The following is a 17490-nucleotide window of genomic DNA, read 5'->3' on the forward strand; positions in this document are numbered from 1 at the left end:
AACAGGCAAACACAAAAATCATCCACAGTAAATAAATAAAAAAATAGAAAGAAGAAAAGGAATAAAGAAATGGCAGTAGTAGATAATTAAGATATTTGAGGAGATTTGAAAGGTTTGGTGTGGCTTCTTTCTCATAAAACTTCTAACACCATGTACCTTTTAACCCAAAAATAGACGCATTGCCTATGCTTTTGGCTTTGCTTTCCCCTCCCTCTCCTAACATTTTTTTTTTCACCACCACCAAACTAGCATAGAAAATAAAAAGAGAGAACAAAGAAAGAAACAACCCATCAAATTAAAAAAAAAAAAAAAATTCAAAAACTCAAAAACACACAAAAGAAAACAAAAAAAACAAAAGAAGAAGAAGAAGAAGAAGGGAAGAAGGCCTTGGAGCTAACAACTCCAATCCTCTCTATCTCTATATCTCTTCACCGCATGCTCGGACCTTGTCAATATCAAAATCAAATTCTGGTCTCTTTATTTCTCTCCTATCCCTCAGATCTGAAAATTTTCGTTTCCTTTTTCCGACTTTGCCCTCCGAAATTCCGGCCGAAATGAACGACTTCGAGGGCCTATTAGCCTCCGATTTTGGCTTCAAACCCCAAGGCAAATCGGCTCCGATGGCCGGTTCCAAATCCACCTCCGCCACCACCGTCGGAGGATCATCAACGCGTCCTCGCTCCTCCTCCAATTCCTTCGAGGATCGCGATTCTCTCTTCACCACCAACCCGCAGCAGAAACCCCAAGATTTCGGTTCCGGATTCGGCGATCTCTTCGGCTCCGCTCGCTACGCCACCAAATCGGAGACCACCGCCGCGGCTTCTTCCTCCTTCAATTTCGATATGTTTCGCGATTCCGGTGCTCCGGTGAAGTCTTCGTCTTCATCGTCGGCGCCTCCTCCTCCGGTCTACGACAAGCCGGTTTACGATGATGACATTTTCGACGGCGTCCCCGGGCTCAAGAGCTCGTCGGCTAGCGCGAAGTACGAAGACGTTTTCACGTCGGTTGCAGCTTCATCGTCGCCGCCGAAACGGAGCGGCAGCGGGAGCGATGCGTTTGACGATCTTCTAGGGGGGTTCGGGAAGGTGGAGCGTGAGTCAAAGGGTTCGGGCGTAAATGTAAAGCGATCGCAGAGGGAGGAGAAGAAGAGTGTGCCGGATTTCGATGATTTGCTACCCGGCTTCGGTGGTTCTAGGGTTCCTAGTGAAAGGTAATTGCTCTAACTAAGATTACTGATCTTCAATTTGAAACAATTAAGTTTTTTTTTTTTTTTTTTTTTTTTTCTTTGGCTTTAGTTTGATTCATATCTGTTTTGATGTGGAATTTGATTGGCATTTTGCTGATTAGCTAAGTTTATTTTGCATAGTTGAATTTGTTGGATTTGAATTTTGAACTATATAGCTGTTATATTGGTTTTGATGTGTGATTAGATTGACATTTTGTGGTAATGGTTAATTGGGTTTAGAGCTAACTACTGGTGGAGTGGAATTGGATTATGGGTAGCATCTGATTTGGATTCTGATTTGTGGGTTGAGGTTGGATTTGACAAAGGAAATTCTGGAAAACATATTGTATTTGATTTCATTCAAGTTAAAGTAAATAAATAGAAAACAAATGGGTTGGAGAATAGTGAAAATTACGAATGAACTAAGAGAAGTAATTTGAGAGGGCACTTGAAATAATAAGGAAAATCGCCTGCTGATGTGGTTTAAATATATGGGTAAACTGGAGAAGGATAGTGTGTCTGCTTGGGTAAAGTTTGGGTTCTATTCAATATTACATCGATTCCTCCTCCCAAGACGTGCAGTTGAAGAATTCCCTCCCCCTCCTCAAAGAAAAAAGAAAAGAAAAAAAGAACTGACAAATAGAAGAGAGTTGGGTATCAATTTGTGTAATCCAATTACTAACACACTCTAATTACTCAATTTTGCTTTTATTGTGGGATTTATTTTATTTTTTTAATCAAGGAGAAGAAAAGAAATTTCTGTATATTCTGTATCAGGTATAAACTTTGGTTTGTAAATATATTTCTGTGATTGTGGAAGGTGCATGTTTGTATCTTGTGATTTTTGGAGGAAATTTTATGTCTCCTGCAATCATTGGAGATGGCATTCAGTGTCAATAATCATGTTGGAACCTTTTGAAGATGATTAATCATAAAAATTTTGTGATTTGTGGGCGTTGCGGTTGATTGGGATGGTAGAACTATAAAAATGGACAAATGCACTTACATAAGTTACATGAACAAAATAGGATTATACAGTCAGTACCTGCATGGTATGTTGTTGTTGTTGTTGTTGGTTGTTTGTTTATGCCTCCATGTTAACAATGAATTTATTAAAATGTCTTTTGTTATAAAGTCAATTCCTGTATCGTGGCATCCAACATGTACAAGCATCTTTCTTTGGGATAGAAGAGTCTTTAATGTCCTTTATGTCATTATGTGTCGCATCATTTACTTATCAAAAGAAAAAAGTATCACCCAATGGAATTATTTTTGAGATACTTTTGACATTCACTATCCTTTTCTTTGGCATTGACATGCTAGTCAGTCTTTGATGCGTCCAATCTCTGTAATCATTTGATTATAATGACTGAGATTATGTAGAAATGGGACAGATGCAGTAACATTCACCAATATTTTCTAGTTAACACTAGTATTTACATTTTTTTTTTTCTGATAAGTACTAGTATGTACTTATTGAAACACAAGAAAGAAAAATTAGTAACAGTGTTATGTAATACCTTTTACTCTGTTGGTTTCATTATTCACTGTAACATCTCTTGTAAGTATATGCCAATATTTATCTATATATTTGCTGTGATGTAGCAGTATTAGTTGATTTATGCATTAGCACCATGTTGCTTTTTTCACAGGCCAACTTCAGAGACCAGTTGGTCCTCAGAACCAACTGTCAATGCAGCTAGATCTCCCTCCAGCGACATGGAAGACCCCTTTAAAATATTAGAATCAACTACACGTCCTGTTGTTTCATCTCCTGAGCACTTTGTTGATCCATTAGAAGAAATTAGTAAGCTCAATAATTCACGAAGCACAAAAAGTGAGGATTTTTCTGCTGCTAATGGAGGAGTATATGATGATGCTGACCCCTTTGAAGGCCTTGGGAAATCTGTACCAGCATTTTCATCAGAGAGGAATAACAAGGGGAAGGACAAGAGTCCTTCAAGGACAGATACGAACGCGAGTTGGAACAGAACTTCCACTAGTAAAGAATCAATTCAAAGAACGTCTGTGAGAAGTCCTGAAAGTCACTCACAGAGGAAAACACCCGTTCAAAGTGATCAGGAGTCTCATCAGACCCCATTTGACATGCCAACATTTTCATCTGATTCTCATAAATCTTTTGGTCAAACAGCTTCCCCCCCTTCCTATGTAAATGCTAGTTCTAATGAGGCAAATGTTCACGTAGATATGTCTCCTAGATCTGAAGAAAATTTGGAATCATCGGAAGATGTATGGCTGACTGTATCAGAAATTCCTCTTTTCACACAACCCACGAGTGCTCCACCACCTTCAAGGCCCCCTCCCCCCAGGCCAGTACAGGTTTCAAATTCAAGGGGAAGATCAGGTTCCCCTGCTTACACGAATTCAAGAAAGATGAATGAGTACAATTCTTTCCCGAATTCTGCCCGATTCTCTCAGGGTCCCAAGTCAGCTTCTGCTGCAGCGAGTGACTCAGTTGCATCTCCCTTTGATGACCTTGAAGACTTTGCCACGGGTAGGAGTCAAAATAATGTTGATGAGAGTGCAAATGGTGTTCCTAGTGAAGAATTGGAGATGAACTCAGTTGCTGCTGCCATGAAGGAGGCTATGGATAAAGCTGAGGCTAAATTCAGACATGCAAGGGAAGTAAGGGAAAGAGAGAGTACAAAAGCTGCTAGAAGTAGAGATACTGTGCAGTTAGAAAAAGATGAGAGAACTACGCAAGATGAGAGAGTATTAAGAGAGAAACAAGAAAGGATAGACCGTGAACGGTTGCAGAGAGAAAGGGCAGAGGAAGAGAGGGAACAAAAAAGACTTCAGAAGGAGAGGGAGAGAGCTAGGGAAATTGAGAGGGAAAGGGAGGAGAAGGAGAGAGAACAGAGGAGGCTTGAGAAGGAAAGGGAGAGAGCGAGGCAAGCTGTGGAAAGGGCTACTAGGGAGGCACGTGAAAGAGCTGCTATTGATGCTCGCCTCAGAGCTGAAAAAGCTGCTGTTGAGAAGGCAAATTCTGAAGCTCGAGAGCGTGCTGAAAGGGCTGCTGTCCAGAGAGCACAAGCTGAAGCCCGTGAAAGGGCAGCCGCAGATGCGAAGGAAAGGGCTGAAAGGGCTGCAACAGAAGCAAAGGAGAGAGCTGCAGTAGCAAGGGCTGAAGCTGAAGCACGAGTAAGGGCTGAACGAGCTGCTGTAGAAAGGGCTGCAGCAGAGGCTCGAGAAAGGGCTGCAGCTGCTGCGAGGATGAACCAACAAAAGAATGAAAATGATCTTGAATCCTTCTTTAGCATGGGTCGAGCCAGCAGTGTGCCAAGGCCTAGGGGCAACTCTTCAGTGAGTACCTGAGGTTGAAACATATATTTACTTTAGCATGCAATTTTGGGTTGCTGAATTACTGATTGTATATCTCAGGAACTATTTGATTCCCAATTTCAGAACAGGCAAGAGCCTGAAGTGGCGAGAAAATCTGCAACAGCTTCCACAAACATTAGGAAAGCAAATTCGGCAACAAATATTGTTGACGATCTTTCGTCAATTTTTGGAGGTAGTTTGAATGCAGCTTTAGTAATAACGTAGTGATATTACTTCTTTTGTGGCCTCCTATCTCATGTTGCTGCTGGATGTTTTATTATTTTTATTTCTGGGTGAAAGCTGCTCCATCATCTGGAGAGTTCCAGGATGTTGAAGGAGAAACTGAAGACAGGCGAAGAGCCAGGTTGGAACGCCACCAGAGGACCCAGGAGCGTGCGGTATGTGTCTGTCGCTAGACTAATTTATTCTCTGTTCCGTTGTATACAGGATGGGTTTAAAGTACATATTCCACTTGGATTAAATGGTGGCTATGGTTCATTCAATGTGTTTATTATCAGTTCAGTTTCACTGAAGTTGTTATTGTTGTCTGCATTTTAGGCTAAAGCACTAGCTGAGAAGAATGAGAGGGACCTTCAAACTCAGAGGGAACAAGCCGAGAGACATGTAAGTACCTGTTGTTTCCTATCAAATGTTCTAATTTTCTCATTTGTTTTTGTTTTGTGCCCCACAACAGCGCCCCCCCCCCCCCCCCTCTTCTTTCTTTTTCCAAAAAAGAAAATAATGGTGATGACTACACACACTCGTCATCTTATCATTTTATGAACGGGTAGGCCTGATTTATGTGAAATATATTGTTAGATTTAAATGATTTTCATTTTATAAACCTAAAACTGAACCAAATAGGACTGACTAGGCTGGTTTGTGCCTTTTTTTTTTTTAATAACATTGTTGCACTATTCAACGTTGCATCTTTATTCTAGTTCAGTGAAAAGTGCCATTGATTTACGCTGCATCTTTATGATTATTAATTATAATTTTTTTTAGTAATTTTTGGTCCCTCTCAAGTACACCATATGTGTACTTGGTGGTGCTCTCTAGTCTTTTCAAAATTTTACTTATTAAAAAAAAAAAAATAGTTGTATGGATTGCTGTATTTTATTTTCTTCGTTCAGTGCATTTCATATTCTGTAGACATGCACGCATATGTTGTTTCTTTGCTTTTGTGTGTCTTAGATGCTAGGCTGTACTGAAACTCATGTGAAGTTACTGTAGTCCTTATTAATTGTGCAATCCTGCTATGCATGGTTTCAGAGGATTGCGGAAACACTGGATGCTGAGATCAAGCGTTGGGCTTCAGGGAAAGAGGGGAATTTGCGTGCTTTGCTCTCAACTATGCAATATGTATGTTTTTGTGATCTATATATAATTTATCTGACATCAATTAATGCTTAGTAGTATCTTGAATTGCGTTCTCTTTGTACATTATATGTGTGTGTGCGTGCGCATACTTTGTTCTTGGCTTTGCAATATGTATAATTTATATATACATATATATATATATATATATATATATATATATATTTGTTTGTTTGTTTGTTGATAATATATGTTTTCATTATCCATATTCCTTCATGCTCTTTTATGCCACTCATATGACATCAATTGATTGCCTAGGAAGTATTTTGGCCTGCTTCCTCTTAATACAGTAATTATTTATGTAACACATAGGTGCAGCACTGTTTTGTTTCTTCAAAATTCCTTGGTCAAGTTGTTCGCTTCTTCAAATGGCAAATTCTTTCACACTCAGCTTGCTGCTGTTTGAATTGATTAACAAAGTGCTTACTAGCTGCTTGTCATTCACCTTATTGTTTTAGTGTTTGATGCAAACGAAAATTCTGATCTATGTATAAAATGAATTCATTATGTTGAATTTAGGGATTTGATTTGTTGAATGTTCTATGTCCCTGTAGTTACCAATGAGTTTTAGACAATAAAACAATTCTCTTTCAAAGCTTATATGCCTAACCTATGGTGATCTGCCTATGGTAGTTAGTTGATAGTGATATGATCAGTGAGAATGATATTAAAATGGGTATGTAATTTTGCAAGTATGCACGCAGGGAGATTTAATTTTGGTGAATGTCCATGCTGTTGGTTTCTTTGGAAGTTATAGTCTTTTAAGCAAATTTGCTCCCATTCTTACTCCCTCTCTCTCTCTCTCCCCTGCTCTCTCTATTTCTTTTGTGTGGTGTAGGCCCTGAATATTATGATAGCAAGGATTAGCTGAAGACCTTTGATACACCTCGGATTATAATTTCTAATATTCTATTTGTGGACAATGCCATTAATTTTAGCGGGGTCACAAGTCACATCTAGAGCAACTTAGATTACTTGAGTATTTCCTTCTTTTCTTTGAGGTTCTTTTGTCCTAAAAATCTGTTCAGTAAAGAGTTATGGTATTGATTGGGGTGGTTGGTGTTGGGGAGATTGCTGATACTTTTTATTTTATTTTATTTTATTTTTATAAGTGCTGATATATTATGTTGTAAGGTCAGCTCTCTTCAAATGACTTTTTCGGACTTACCATTAGGCTCTATTTATGAAGCTATTATGATCTAGAATTTTGAGGTTAAGATGAGAGAGAAGAGATTGGCAGGCTAAAAGGAAATCTCTGTCAAAAGTGTATGTTACTTTTGTTGCTATGCCTTGGTCTGTCGCTGGTGGAGTTGATATGCCAAAGAGGACTTTCTTTGTGCAGGCCTTGGGGCATGATTTCAAATATCACTTCGTTCGAATGTGTATGTTGCTTTTACTACATAAACGAACTTGCATACTTGTTTGTCTTTTGTTACTATGCCTTGGTCTGTCACTGGTGGAGTTGATATACCAAAGAGGACTTTCTTTTTGGGGGCCTTGTTTGTTCCCTTCTCAAGTTGGAGGTTTAGGAGTTGGGAAGGTTAGTATTCTCTATCTAACAAATTTTGGGGAAATGAGAATGGATGTATGAGATAAAAAATTGTTGCTTTGTAGGTGTTTGATGAGATTAAAATTAAGGGGTTGGTGTACAATCATTGATTTTTAGTGAATTCAGCTGACCTTTGTTTAGGTATGTTAAGGCTACTTCCAAATGTTGTAGGTTGGTGGTTTATGTGCAAATCCAATAGGGAGTGTGGATTATCTTCTCCTTATTGTCCTATTGCTAGGGAGTGGATGAGTTGTGGGACCTACTGTTATGTTTGTTTGGTGGTACTTGGGTAATGGCCAATTCAGCAACTGCTACGTTCGCTTCTTGGAGGAGGTTGGGCAAGCTCAATAGTGGGGAAATATGGATGACTGCTTCTTGTCTCGTGTGGTGGCTTTGGAAATAGTGGAATATACATGCTTTTGAGGGAAAGTAGATCCATGCCATATTTCAAATCTCTTTCTCAAGATGTTATATGGATTGACTTCCAATTCCTTCAATTCCTCCACGATTAGCTTCTTGGACTTTTTAGATGACTTATTTTTCAGAATTATTTTCAGATGTTAATCTCTTTCTTTCTTTGGTCCTTATTAGTTTTTCTTTGCTATTCTTTTGTATACACCCATGAACTAGGATTGCGCTTTATTTTGTTATTTTTAATTAAATTATGTTGCTTATATATATAGAGTGCTTCCGAATGTTGCTTTCTTTGTTTGGACAGCCACCTTGCGGATAATAGGAGAAAAGAGAATTGCAATAGTGTGATGAAAGATCACTTCTGTAGACTTTTTCTTTTCTTCTTTTTGGCCTTTTTTTTTGGGGTGGGGGGGATTAGCCAAACTCTGCCCCACTTGTTAGCACTAGACAAGGCTTGGGCCAAATAATATTTTCCGTTCTCCATTGGGAGCTATGGTCTTTTGTCTTTGATCTAGTTGGAAATCCCAGTTTTGTAGGCTTAAGAGTTGGCTTTTTTGGTTAGACTGTCCCATTGTGCCTTTTGTATTTGAGAATTGGTGTTAAGGGTGTTGAGATAATGCTTTTGATAAGCAATAAAAATCCATTAGAAGAAAAAGTGCTAAAGGGGCACAGCCCAATAACACGGGGGTATACAAAGGAAAAGCTCAAATGAAAATTTAAAAATAAAGTAAAGAAAACAACAAAGGTTAATTCAAACTCAAGGTATCCAAGAACTCTTGGAAATTTTTAGATGAGAATTGAAAATTTGATCATACAAAGTCTTCAAGAATAAAAACTTCAACTTTGACTTGTGCATCTCATACCCCTAAAAGCAAATGAGCATTTTATTTTATCTCCAAATGCACCACATTAAACACGGGAACAACAATGTTCCATACCTTCCTATTGCTTCCCTTACCAAAATACCCCTTCCAACTGAATAATTCCAACATGAAAGAAGGCATTACACTGGCCACATCAATGAAACAGAAATTTTGAGATTACAATTGCTGAGCCACTGCACAATGGAGATATAAATGACCTACCCCATTCTCCTTGTCTTTTGCACATAAAGCACCAATCCATAATGATTAACCCTCGCTTCTTAAGGTTATTTGTAGTCAAGATCTTACCTAACGATACACACCATATGAAAAAAAATCCGCCATTGGTGATACATGAGCTTTCCAAATACATTGCCTAGGAAAAAGATTCCTACCTCCTCTCAATCCGTCAGGGAGCACCCTAGTGGTTGAAAGCTTGGGATGAGCTGTACACCCAGACATCCTGGGTTCATCCCCACTTGGAGTTACCCTGGATTGCTTGATACACCGTTCTGGCGATAAGGTTGTGTATATGTGGTTTACTTCCTAGGGGTGGGTCCAAAGGGCCCTGCCTTGGTTGGGTTCCATGTCTAAAAAAAAAAGAGATTCCTACTTCCTCTCAATTGCTTATAATTTGGAAGCCTTCAGTCTTTGAAGGGAGCCATTCCAATTTTCTAGTTTGTCTTTCCTCCTCGTGACATAACTTTGCAGTATATGCATCATCCAGTAATTGAATCATATATTCTATTTCAGTCTTGCACCTCTCTAATGAATAATGGATTCTTGTAAAAACACCCATTCCTATTCTCCACGTAATCTGCCACTTTAGCATATTTGACCATAGCAATAATGGAAAGGCTAGGTTATCTCTCCTAAAGAGTGGTCTTGTCTTTTCACAAATCATGCTTAAATCATGCAAAATCATATTCTAGACCCCTCACCAACATAATATCTAATAAACAGTGAGAAACTTTCCCCACGTCTAATATTCTTTCATAAGCCTTCACCAACATAAAGTCCCTAACCTCCTTAGAGCCTCTCAAGTAGTGCCATACTTTATGTCTACCACCCTCCTCCATAATGCATTTTCTTCTTCCCCATAGTGCCACAATCATTTTCCCAACAAAGCGTGATTAAAAAGCATTAGCTTCTTAATCCCCGAACTTGCATCACCAAATGGGGTGATGTAGGACTAATAGGAAGGAAGCAAAAATCAGATTGGAGAGCTGAGCTTTTTTATAAATTAGGGTTAGTGTTTGGTGGGAAAGGGCTAGAAAATAGAGTAGGATTTGAGGAAAACCATGGTAGTCAGAGGCGAGCCAGTTGAGGTGAAGCGCCACTAAGGCACCTATAAGGCTCTATGGTGAAGCGCCTTGAGAGCCTAGGCTGGCGCCTTATTGAAACTTTTCTTTTTCAAGCAATTCAGAAGATTTCTTTACATCAAAAATTTCTGCTTTTGACTTTTCAGCTTCTTGTTTGGACTCATCTACAAGCTTTTTAGGATTTGAACATCGTGTTTAGGTGTTCCTTTTTGGTTTTCTTGTTCAATTTTTATAGCAGGTTGTTCTAGCTTTTTAGCTGGCTGTGTGGAAATTCAATTATTATTATTTTTTTTGTTTAGGCTGTTCTAGCTTTGCAGATTCCTTCACTTTATGATGAGATTCTAAAACCCTTGTAATTGTTTCCCACATGTAGTTGTGTCATTAAATTCTTGGATCAATAATTCATTAATATTGAGAGATTGAAGAGTATGTGAATCATAGGATAAGAGCATGGTGGATAATTTAGAGAAGCACATAAAGGGTATTGTGTGATCCTAGAATACCTATTAAGTTGAAGGAGAAATTTTAAAAGACTACCATAAGACCAGCTATGCTCTATGGTTCTGAATGTTGGGCTGTTAAGAAGCAACTTATTCATAAAATGATTGTAGCTATAGTGAGAATGTTAAGATTGATAAGTGGAAATGCATGGAAAGATAGAATTGAAATGAGGAAATACACTTAAAGATAGGGTGGTCCCTATTGATAAATAGATAAGGGAGATTCGTTTGAGATTCAGAGGTGAGCGATTATTGCACTGGTAAGACAGTGAGTTTGTTCAAGTTGAGGGAACAAAAAAAATGTAGGGGAAAACCAAAAATAGCATTAGTAAAAAGAAGTAAAAAAGGACACTTCAATTATGGAAGTAACAGAGTATTATTTTGGATAGAATATAATGGTAGAATTAGTACATGTAGCAGATCCTCATTAATATGTTGAGAATCCATAGTTGACTCCCAAAATTTTGGGACTAAGGTTTTGTTGGTGTCTCTCATCAAATGACCAAGATAAAAAAAAAAAAAAAATCAATTAGCAATAACCAAGCCCATTATACCCATCCATCATGGGGTTGACCATGTCATCAAATCACTGTGAAAAAAAATTCAATTCGCAACTCATTTAATGAGTCACGTGGGCTGGTGGAATACTGACCAAAAAACAAGACAAAATATTCAATTCAAAAAAAGAAAAAAAAGAAGAAAAAATAGTGATTGGGCAAAGAAACCAGAGAGCTTTACTGGAGAAAAGATGATTAAGGTGTTGAGATGTGTGTACAGAGGGGAAAAACGAAAGGCAGTGAAACTTTGAAAAAGATGGTGGAGTAGGAAGATATATCATTTTGTACAATTTTGGTTACACAATCGTATAAGCACTGGAGACCAGATAGAGTAGTCTGGCGGTGCTTGTCCATCTGTAAGTTTTCGAAAGTTTTAAAAAACTTCCCTTTTTATATGTAAAAGTTACAGGGAGGATATGAATCATTTATTTATATGTGAAAGTTACAGGGAGCTGAGCTTTTTATATGCAAGGTATTAACTTTTAAGTTGCTGCAAATTTTAAGAACAGAAAAGGAAAAACAATGAACTTCTAGCCATTAGACCTAGGATTTCCTTGGCATCACACCTTAAAGAAGGTTGTATTACACAAATCTTAAACAAAGCTTCATAGCCTCTGAAGATTTAGGAAATCTATTCTTTTTCTCTCAATAAAAAGTACTACATCCATATCAATAGATAACTAATGCCTAAACTCAGATTTCTTAAAACCTTAATAAGAGTTGGACTTGGAATCCTTGGGATTTTATAACTAAACCCAAACTAAATAACTAAACTCAAATAGAAACCAATAAAATAGTCAAAAACCAAAATAAGACCCAATGGACCTGTGTTCATAAACCAGAAAATTACAGAATTGATCCTGTCACTTAAAAATGAAACTAAAGTAACATTTGCTTTGTGCTGCTTATGTCACATGGAGGAGTTAACATGGTTGTTTTTAAGTTCTTGCTGTACTGATTGATCTCTTTTAGAAGGTAAGTTATTAGTTTCACATGTCTTAATTAGCAATTTTTCTAAATTTGGGATGGATTTGATGAACTGGTTTTCCTTCACTGAGAATATGTGATTTCTAAATGTTGTAAGTTAGTATTTGCTTATACAAATGGTTCAGTAATTGGTGTCAGTATTGTTTTTATTGACTGGATTCATTCTCTGGATGATCAGGTACTCTGGCCTGAATGTGGTTGGCAGCCAGTTTCTTTGACTGATATGATTACAGGGCCTGCAGTTAAAAAGGCATATAGGAAGGCAACCTTGTGCATCCACCCTGATAAGGTGCAACAAAAGGGTGCCACCCTTCAACAGAAATATGTTGCTGAGAAGGTGTTTGACCTCCTAAAGGTACTTAATGAATCTCCAATCCATCTAAATGGTTTTATTGCTCTGTAAAATTAGTTTTTCTGGTGTGTGTGAGAGGCCATGGTCTACTATTGACATTTGACACTGCAATTGATAGGGTTATCTCTAGTAACAATTCTGGCTTTTTGGTGTTAAAAATGTAAACATATATGGTAGCAAAATTTGCCAAGCATTGAATTTGTACATTCATGCTGTAAAAGTGAATAAACAACCACAGATTATAAGAATTGCTGCATGTAGTAATGATGCATGTGGCATTCTGTGGAGTGTATCTGCCTTCATTCGTGGAATTTCCATTATATAATTACAAAAATCATCTACCTATATTATTAAGTTCTACTCCAGAGAAATGTTTGATAAGTTGAAGCACTTTCATTTTTGGTTCTATTTATTGTTGGATAAGTTAAATAGTACTTTGGTTCTATTTCTCTGGATTGTTCTCATTAAAGGTTTGATAATATGATCACAGGAAGCTTGGAACAAGTTCAATTCTGAGGAGCTTTTTTAAATATTACGGTGGTTTTTCCACATCAAATTAAATTCATTGGGTAACTGCACCATTTGTTGGGAGGTGAAATAGACATCTGTTCTTGGACTTCGTACAGCGATAGTGAATTTTGGTTGAAGTTTAAATGTATCTACTGCTAAAGGAGGGCTCCTTCTGTAGCCACGGAGATGCCTGTGTTGTATCCTGTCTTCTATTACCATACTTGATGTTCCTTCAAGGGTTATCAGGGCTCCAAGATCTGAGTATGAAGTTCAGAATGGCCAGTTGATGTAGAGTAGTATTTTCTTGGCATCAAGCCCATGCCAATTTCATTATGTCACCTCACTTCAGTGAGAAGGCCAGTCTGTTTTTTGTAAGTTCTTTTTGTACTTTTGTGATATAGAACAATTCATTTATTATATGTATACCATCATGTGTATTGATATCAAAACATTGACTTGCCAGTGTGCGATTGAGTTGAGAATTTAATTATGATAAAGATTCGAGCGTATTGCTTTTCTGAGTGTGATGTTTGATTTGGTTGTATTTTTCATCGGTAAGGCACACTCCTTGAGCCTATCAAAGCTAGAACACCTCTTATGCTTTTTGTACATTAATTTCTTCCGTTTGTACCAAGAGAAATTATGTGGCTAATGGAAGAGCTAAGTGGAGGCATAATATGGGATCATGGCAGGGCCTGCACTCAACTTAGTCCTTGTCCAACTAAGATGCTATTTTCTCATTTCTCAACCAAATGAGATTTCTCTCATTCTTATATTCGCACAGTGGGAAAGTCTGTGGCTAATAAAGAGTAGAGTAGAGGCATAATATGGGCATGTTAGGTCGCAGGCCTGCACTGCAACTTAGTTTTTCTCCAACTACTGGCTTGGCTAAATGAGTCTTTAACTCCACCATGGTTAATCTAGTTCCTACTTATTAATTATAGGTATGGTTAACCTTTGGTACCTGATGCATATTTTCTTAAGTCGCTTGCCCTTTTTTAATGTTGGAACGTATATATTTCAAATTCTTAGTAATTTTAGCATGTCCCAAAATTTTCCTACTTGAACTTTTATTAATTAATTAAAACAAATTGAGGTAGGTAGAGCCATGGCTCTCATGCCACCAATTGGCCCTTTCTTAAGTTGACAAGTGAACAAATTTTGGCATGATATCTCATTGAGGTAGGTACGGCTCACAACTTCGCTAGAAGCGACTATTTGTCTAATTTTTTTCACTGAAAAGGTATTTAGCCTGTTGTTTGCATGTGGGCAAGCGACCACTTTTCTAACCACTCTTTTTGGAGTAATTCTTAGGTGTTCTCAGAGCAAAGTGAATGGTGTTCTCTCCTATTACATTTATGGTGGGGTCTACCACAAATGTGAGAGAGAGGAACATTATTTTACTATATTCAGGGAGTACCTAAGTATTTCTCCTTCTTTTGTGTGAAGTAGATAGGATCTATGATCCATATGCTTTTAGGTTGCACTCTCATTTATCTTAATTTCCCACGTATCACATAAGTGAATTCATTTGTAAAAATTGTAACAGAAAAATTTAGAGATAAAGGAAATAGAGAGTGAATAAGAATTAGAAGCGCTTTTATAGAAGTTTATTCTCAATCTTTGTAAGTGGAAGTGCGTCCAACACAAAGGTTAGGGCTGTCCAACCCAACCGGTGGCTCGACCCACCTGATAAATCCGACCAGACCAGGGCTGACTACCAATTGACCAAACTACCATAGCGGCCGGTGGTGGGTCTTTTTTCTCCAAAATTCGAAACCATCGATTTGGTCTCGAATCTTCTTATCAAAACCTGAATCGACCGAGATACATAGCATTTTCAGGCAAGATATGTTAGATCGAGTGAGATCTCAGCTAGATCCATAAAATCTTCACAAGATTTGGCAAGATCTCTTAGGATTTGGTGAGATTTCATCAAATATAGAAAATATCACCAATATTTCGCTGATTTTTGTTGTTAACTCATCGAATTTTGGCCAATTTTTAGATCTCCAACTTCAATCGAACCAACCACCGTCCATTGAAGGTCGGATCCACTCGATTTGATCAACTACTCCAGTTGGTGGCAAGTTGAAATCTTGAACACCCAATCTGGTCGAGTCGGATGCCGGTTGGACACAAACTCGTCCCGTGAACACTCCTATCAGAGGTAGACATTATAGTTTGATCATAGGAGGTTTTAACTTGAGAACTGATTTGCATCGAGTTTTACTCTGAATGACATGAGTAAGGACAATGCATTCATGTGATTCAATAGCTTTGTGAGATTGTTTTTGAACTTATTTATATTTTGTTCTTGTTGTTGAATTTTTAGATTAAACTTGTTTTATTGGCAAAAAGAATTTGCGCATTTAATAAAATATTTCCAATTGTTGGGGATGTGGATGGGTCAACTTGGGTTGAGTTTGAGGTATTTTTCAACCCAATGGACCTTCTTAAGTTGAGAAAAATTAAATTCCACCCTCATGGGATGAGAATTTTCAACCCAACCAAACCCATGATAACTCTAAAAATCAATTCTACCCAATTGGGCTGGGTCGAGTTAGATCTTCAAGTAGAAACCAAGTTTGCCAAGCCTAATAAGAAAATTTGGTGTTCCTTCATTATTCACTAAATGATAAAAACTTATTCAATTAATCATAATATTCCAAATACCAAAGCAAATTGAACTGACAGATGTAAACAATCTCTCAAATCTAAAACAAATTAAATTAAAAAAAGAAAATATTTTTATAACAATTAATAGTATGGGTGGGGTCAAGTTACTTGGGTTGAAATTTTTTCCCACCCAAACCTTACCTAACCCAAGGAAAAAAAAAATTCTAGCACCACACAACCCAATCAATTCATCAACCAACAAAAAATTAACCAAGTGCCCATTTGACATGATTAATTTTGCCAACTTATTTTACTATTTAGCTTATTTCGCTACTATTCATGAGTTCCACTGCACTTTTTAGTATTACTTATGAGTCTCACTATACTATTTTATCTAACTTTTGCTTTTATTTACAGTACTTTCAACAAAAAGTTTTTAGTTTCAGCAAAATAAGCCGATCCTAAACAGACCCTAAGTGTGTGTTTGGCATTGATGAAAGTTTCCAGCTTATTTTACTATTCAGCTTATTTTTGCTACTATTTATGGGCCTACTGCACTTTTTGGTATTATTTATGCGTCATACTGTACTATTTCAGTTAACTTTTACCTTTATGTACAGTACTTTCAGCAAAAAGTTTTTAATTTCAGTAAAATAAGCGGATTCCAAACAGACCCTAAAGTTGGGTTGGGTTGGATTTATATGGTTGGTGGGTTGAATGCACACAATTAGTTGTAATCAATCATTGTGTTTTTGGTTTGCAACGATCTTGGGTGGTGGTGATTTTGCGTCGCAATGGCTATTAAGGTGTGGTAGTCGTAGTAGTTCTAAGTTGTGGTCTTTGACGGTGGTGATGATTTTGAGTTGCAACGTAGTGATTATGGGCTATATTGATTTTACGTGGTGATGATTTTGGGTCGCGATAGTCGTTATAGGTTGTGTTGTTGCGGTGGTGTTGAGAGATTTTGGTATTCTTGGGTAGTGGTGGTAGCTTTGGATTGCGAAGTGGGTGAATTGAGATTTGATTGTGTTGATTAGTATTATGTACTTTCAATTTTTTTTTAAAAGTAAATCTCACCGTATAAATGTTTTTAAGTCTCTATCTTTTTTCCTCTCTTTTGTCTTAGATATATATAGCTTACAATACCATTGTCATTGCCATAAAATTGTACTTTAAACTCTACCTAACTCAAAGAGGTCTTTTTACATTTTATCAGATGCTTAGAGAGTTTATGGAAATGTTTGTTTGACCCTACTTTAATCGAAAAGTTTGTCTGGCCCTACTTTAATTCATTCGAAAGTAATGATGATCATTTAGTCAGCGTTAATTTTTCCTAATTAACAGTTTGAGGCCTAAGATGACCCTTTAAATGAGATATTCTTTTCATATATAATTATCAAGCAAACAATATTTATTTAAAATTCATTCTTCATGCTTTTCTAGATGAAAAATTACGAATTAAATTTGTGTATTTAGGTTTTAATAATATCTCATTTTCAAATTTTTTTTTTGGGAGAAGAATCTCATTTTCAATTGATAATATATGGTAATCCACTTAAGATTTTTGTGACATATTATTCTTAAGTTTAATTTACTTATTTTTTTTTTTATTTTGAAAAACTTCTTTATGCAAGAACATTTGCAATAAATATTGTAATTACAATTTTCTAAGCGATACATACATTTGGAAAAGAATCTAGTCTTTTTTTAAAATAAAGTTTTGTTATATTATATATTTTCAATATTATTGTGATTATTTTTATTGTTTTCTTTTTGCTATAATATTTCATTATCTTCTCACTCTTTTTGATATATGCTATACTTTTTATATTGCTTGTTACAAATTTATCAACTAAACCTATTTGAGATTCAA

General features: G+C 36.9%; 1 protein-coding gene across 2 annotated transcripts; it reads left to right on the plus strand.

Moving 5' to 3' along the window:
- Positions 1–168: 168 nt before the first annotated feature.
- LOC142630334 (auxilin-related protein 2) lies at positions 169–13516 on the plus strand. Of its 2 annotated transcripts, none has more exons than XM_075804321.1 (8): positions 169–1210; positions 2878–4549; positions 4628–4760; positions 4868–4965; positions 5126–5191; positions 5840–5929; positions 12315–12491; positions 12979–13516. In XM_075804321.1, exons 1-8 carry the CDS (start codon positions 555–557, stop codon positions 13015–13017), a joined length of 2931 nt encoding a protein of 976 aa, XP_075660436.1. In that variant the 5' UTR covers positions 169–554; the 3' UTR covers positions 13018–13516. The 2 variants fall into 2 exon arrangements, with proteins under 2 accessions (XP_075660436.1, XP_075660437.1); XM_075804322.1 differs by having other exon boundaries at positions 4652–4760.
- The last annotated feature ends 3974 nt before the right edge of the window (positions 13517–17490 follow it).

The sequence above is a fragment of the Castanea sativa genome, chromosome 4 (genome assembly GCF_040712315.1).
Source record: "Castanea sativa cultivar Marrone di Chiusa Pesio chromosome 4, ASM4071231v1".
Classification (NCBI taxonomy): Eukaryota; Viridiplantae; Streptophyta; class Magnoliopsida; order Fagales; family Fagaceae; genus Castanea; species Castanea sativa.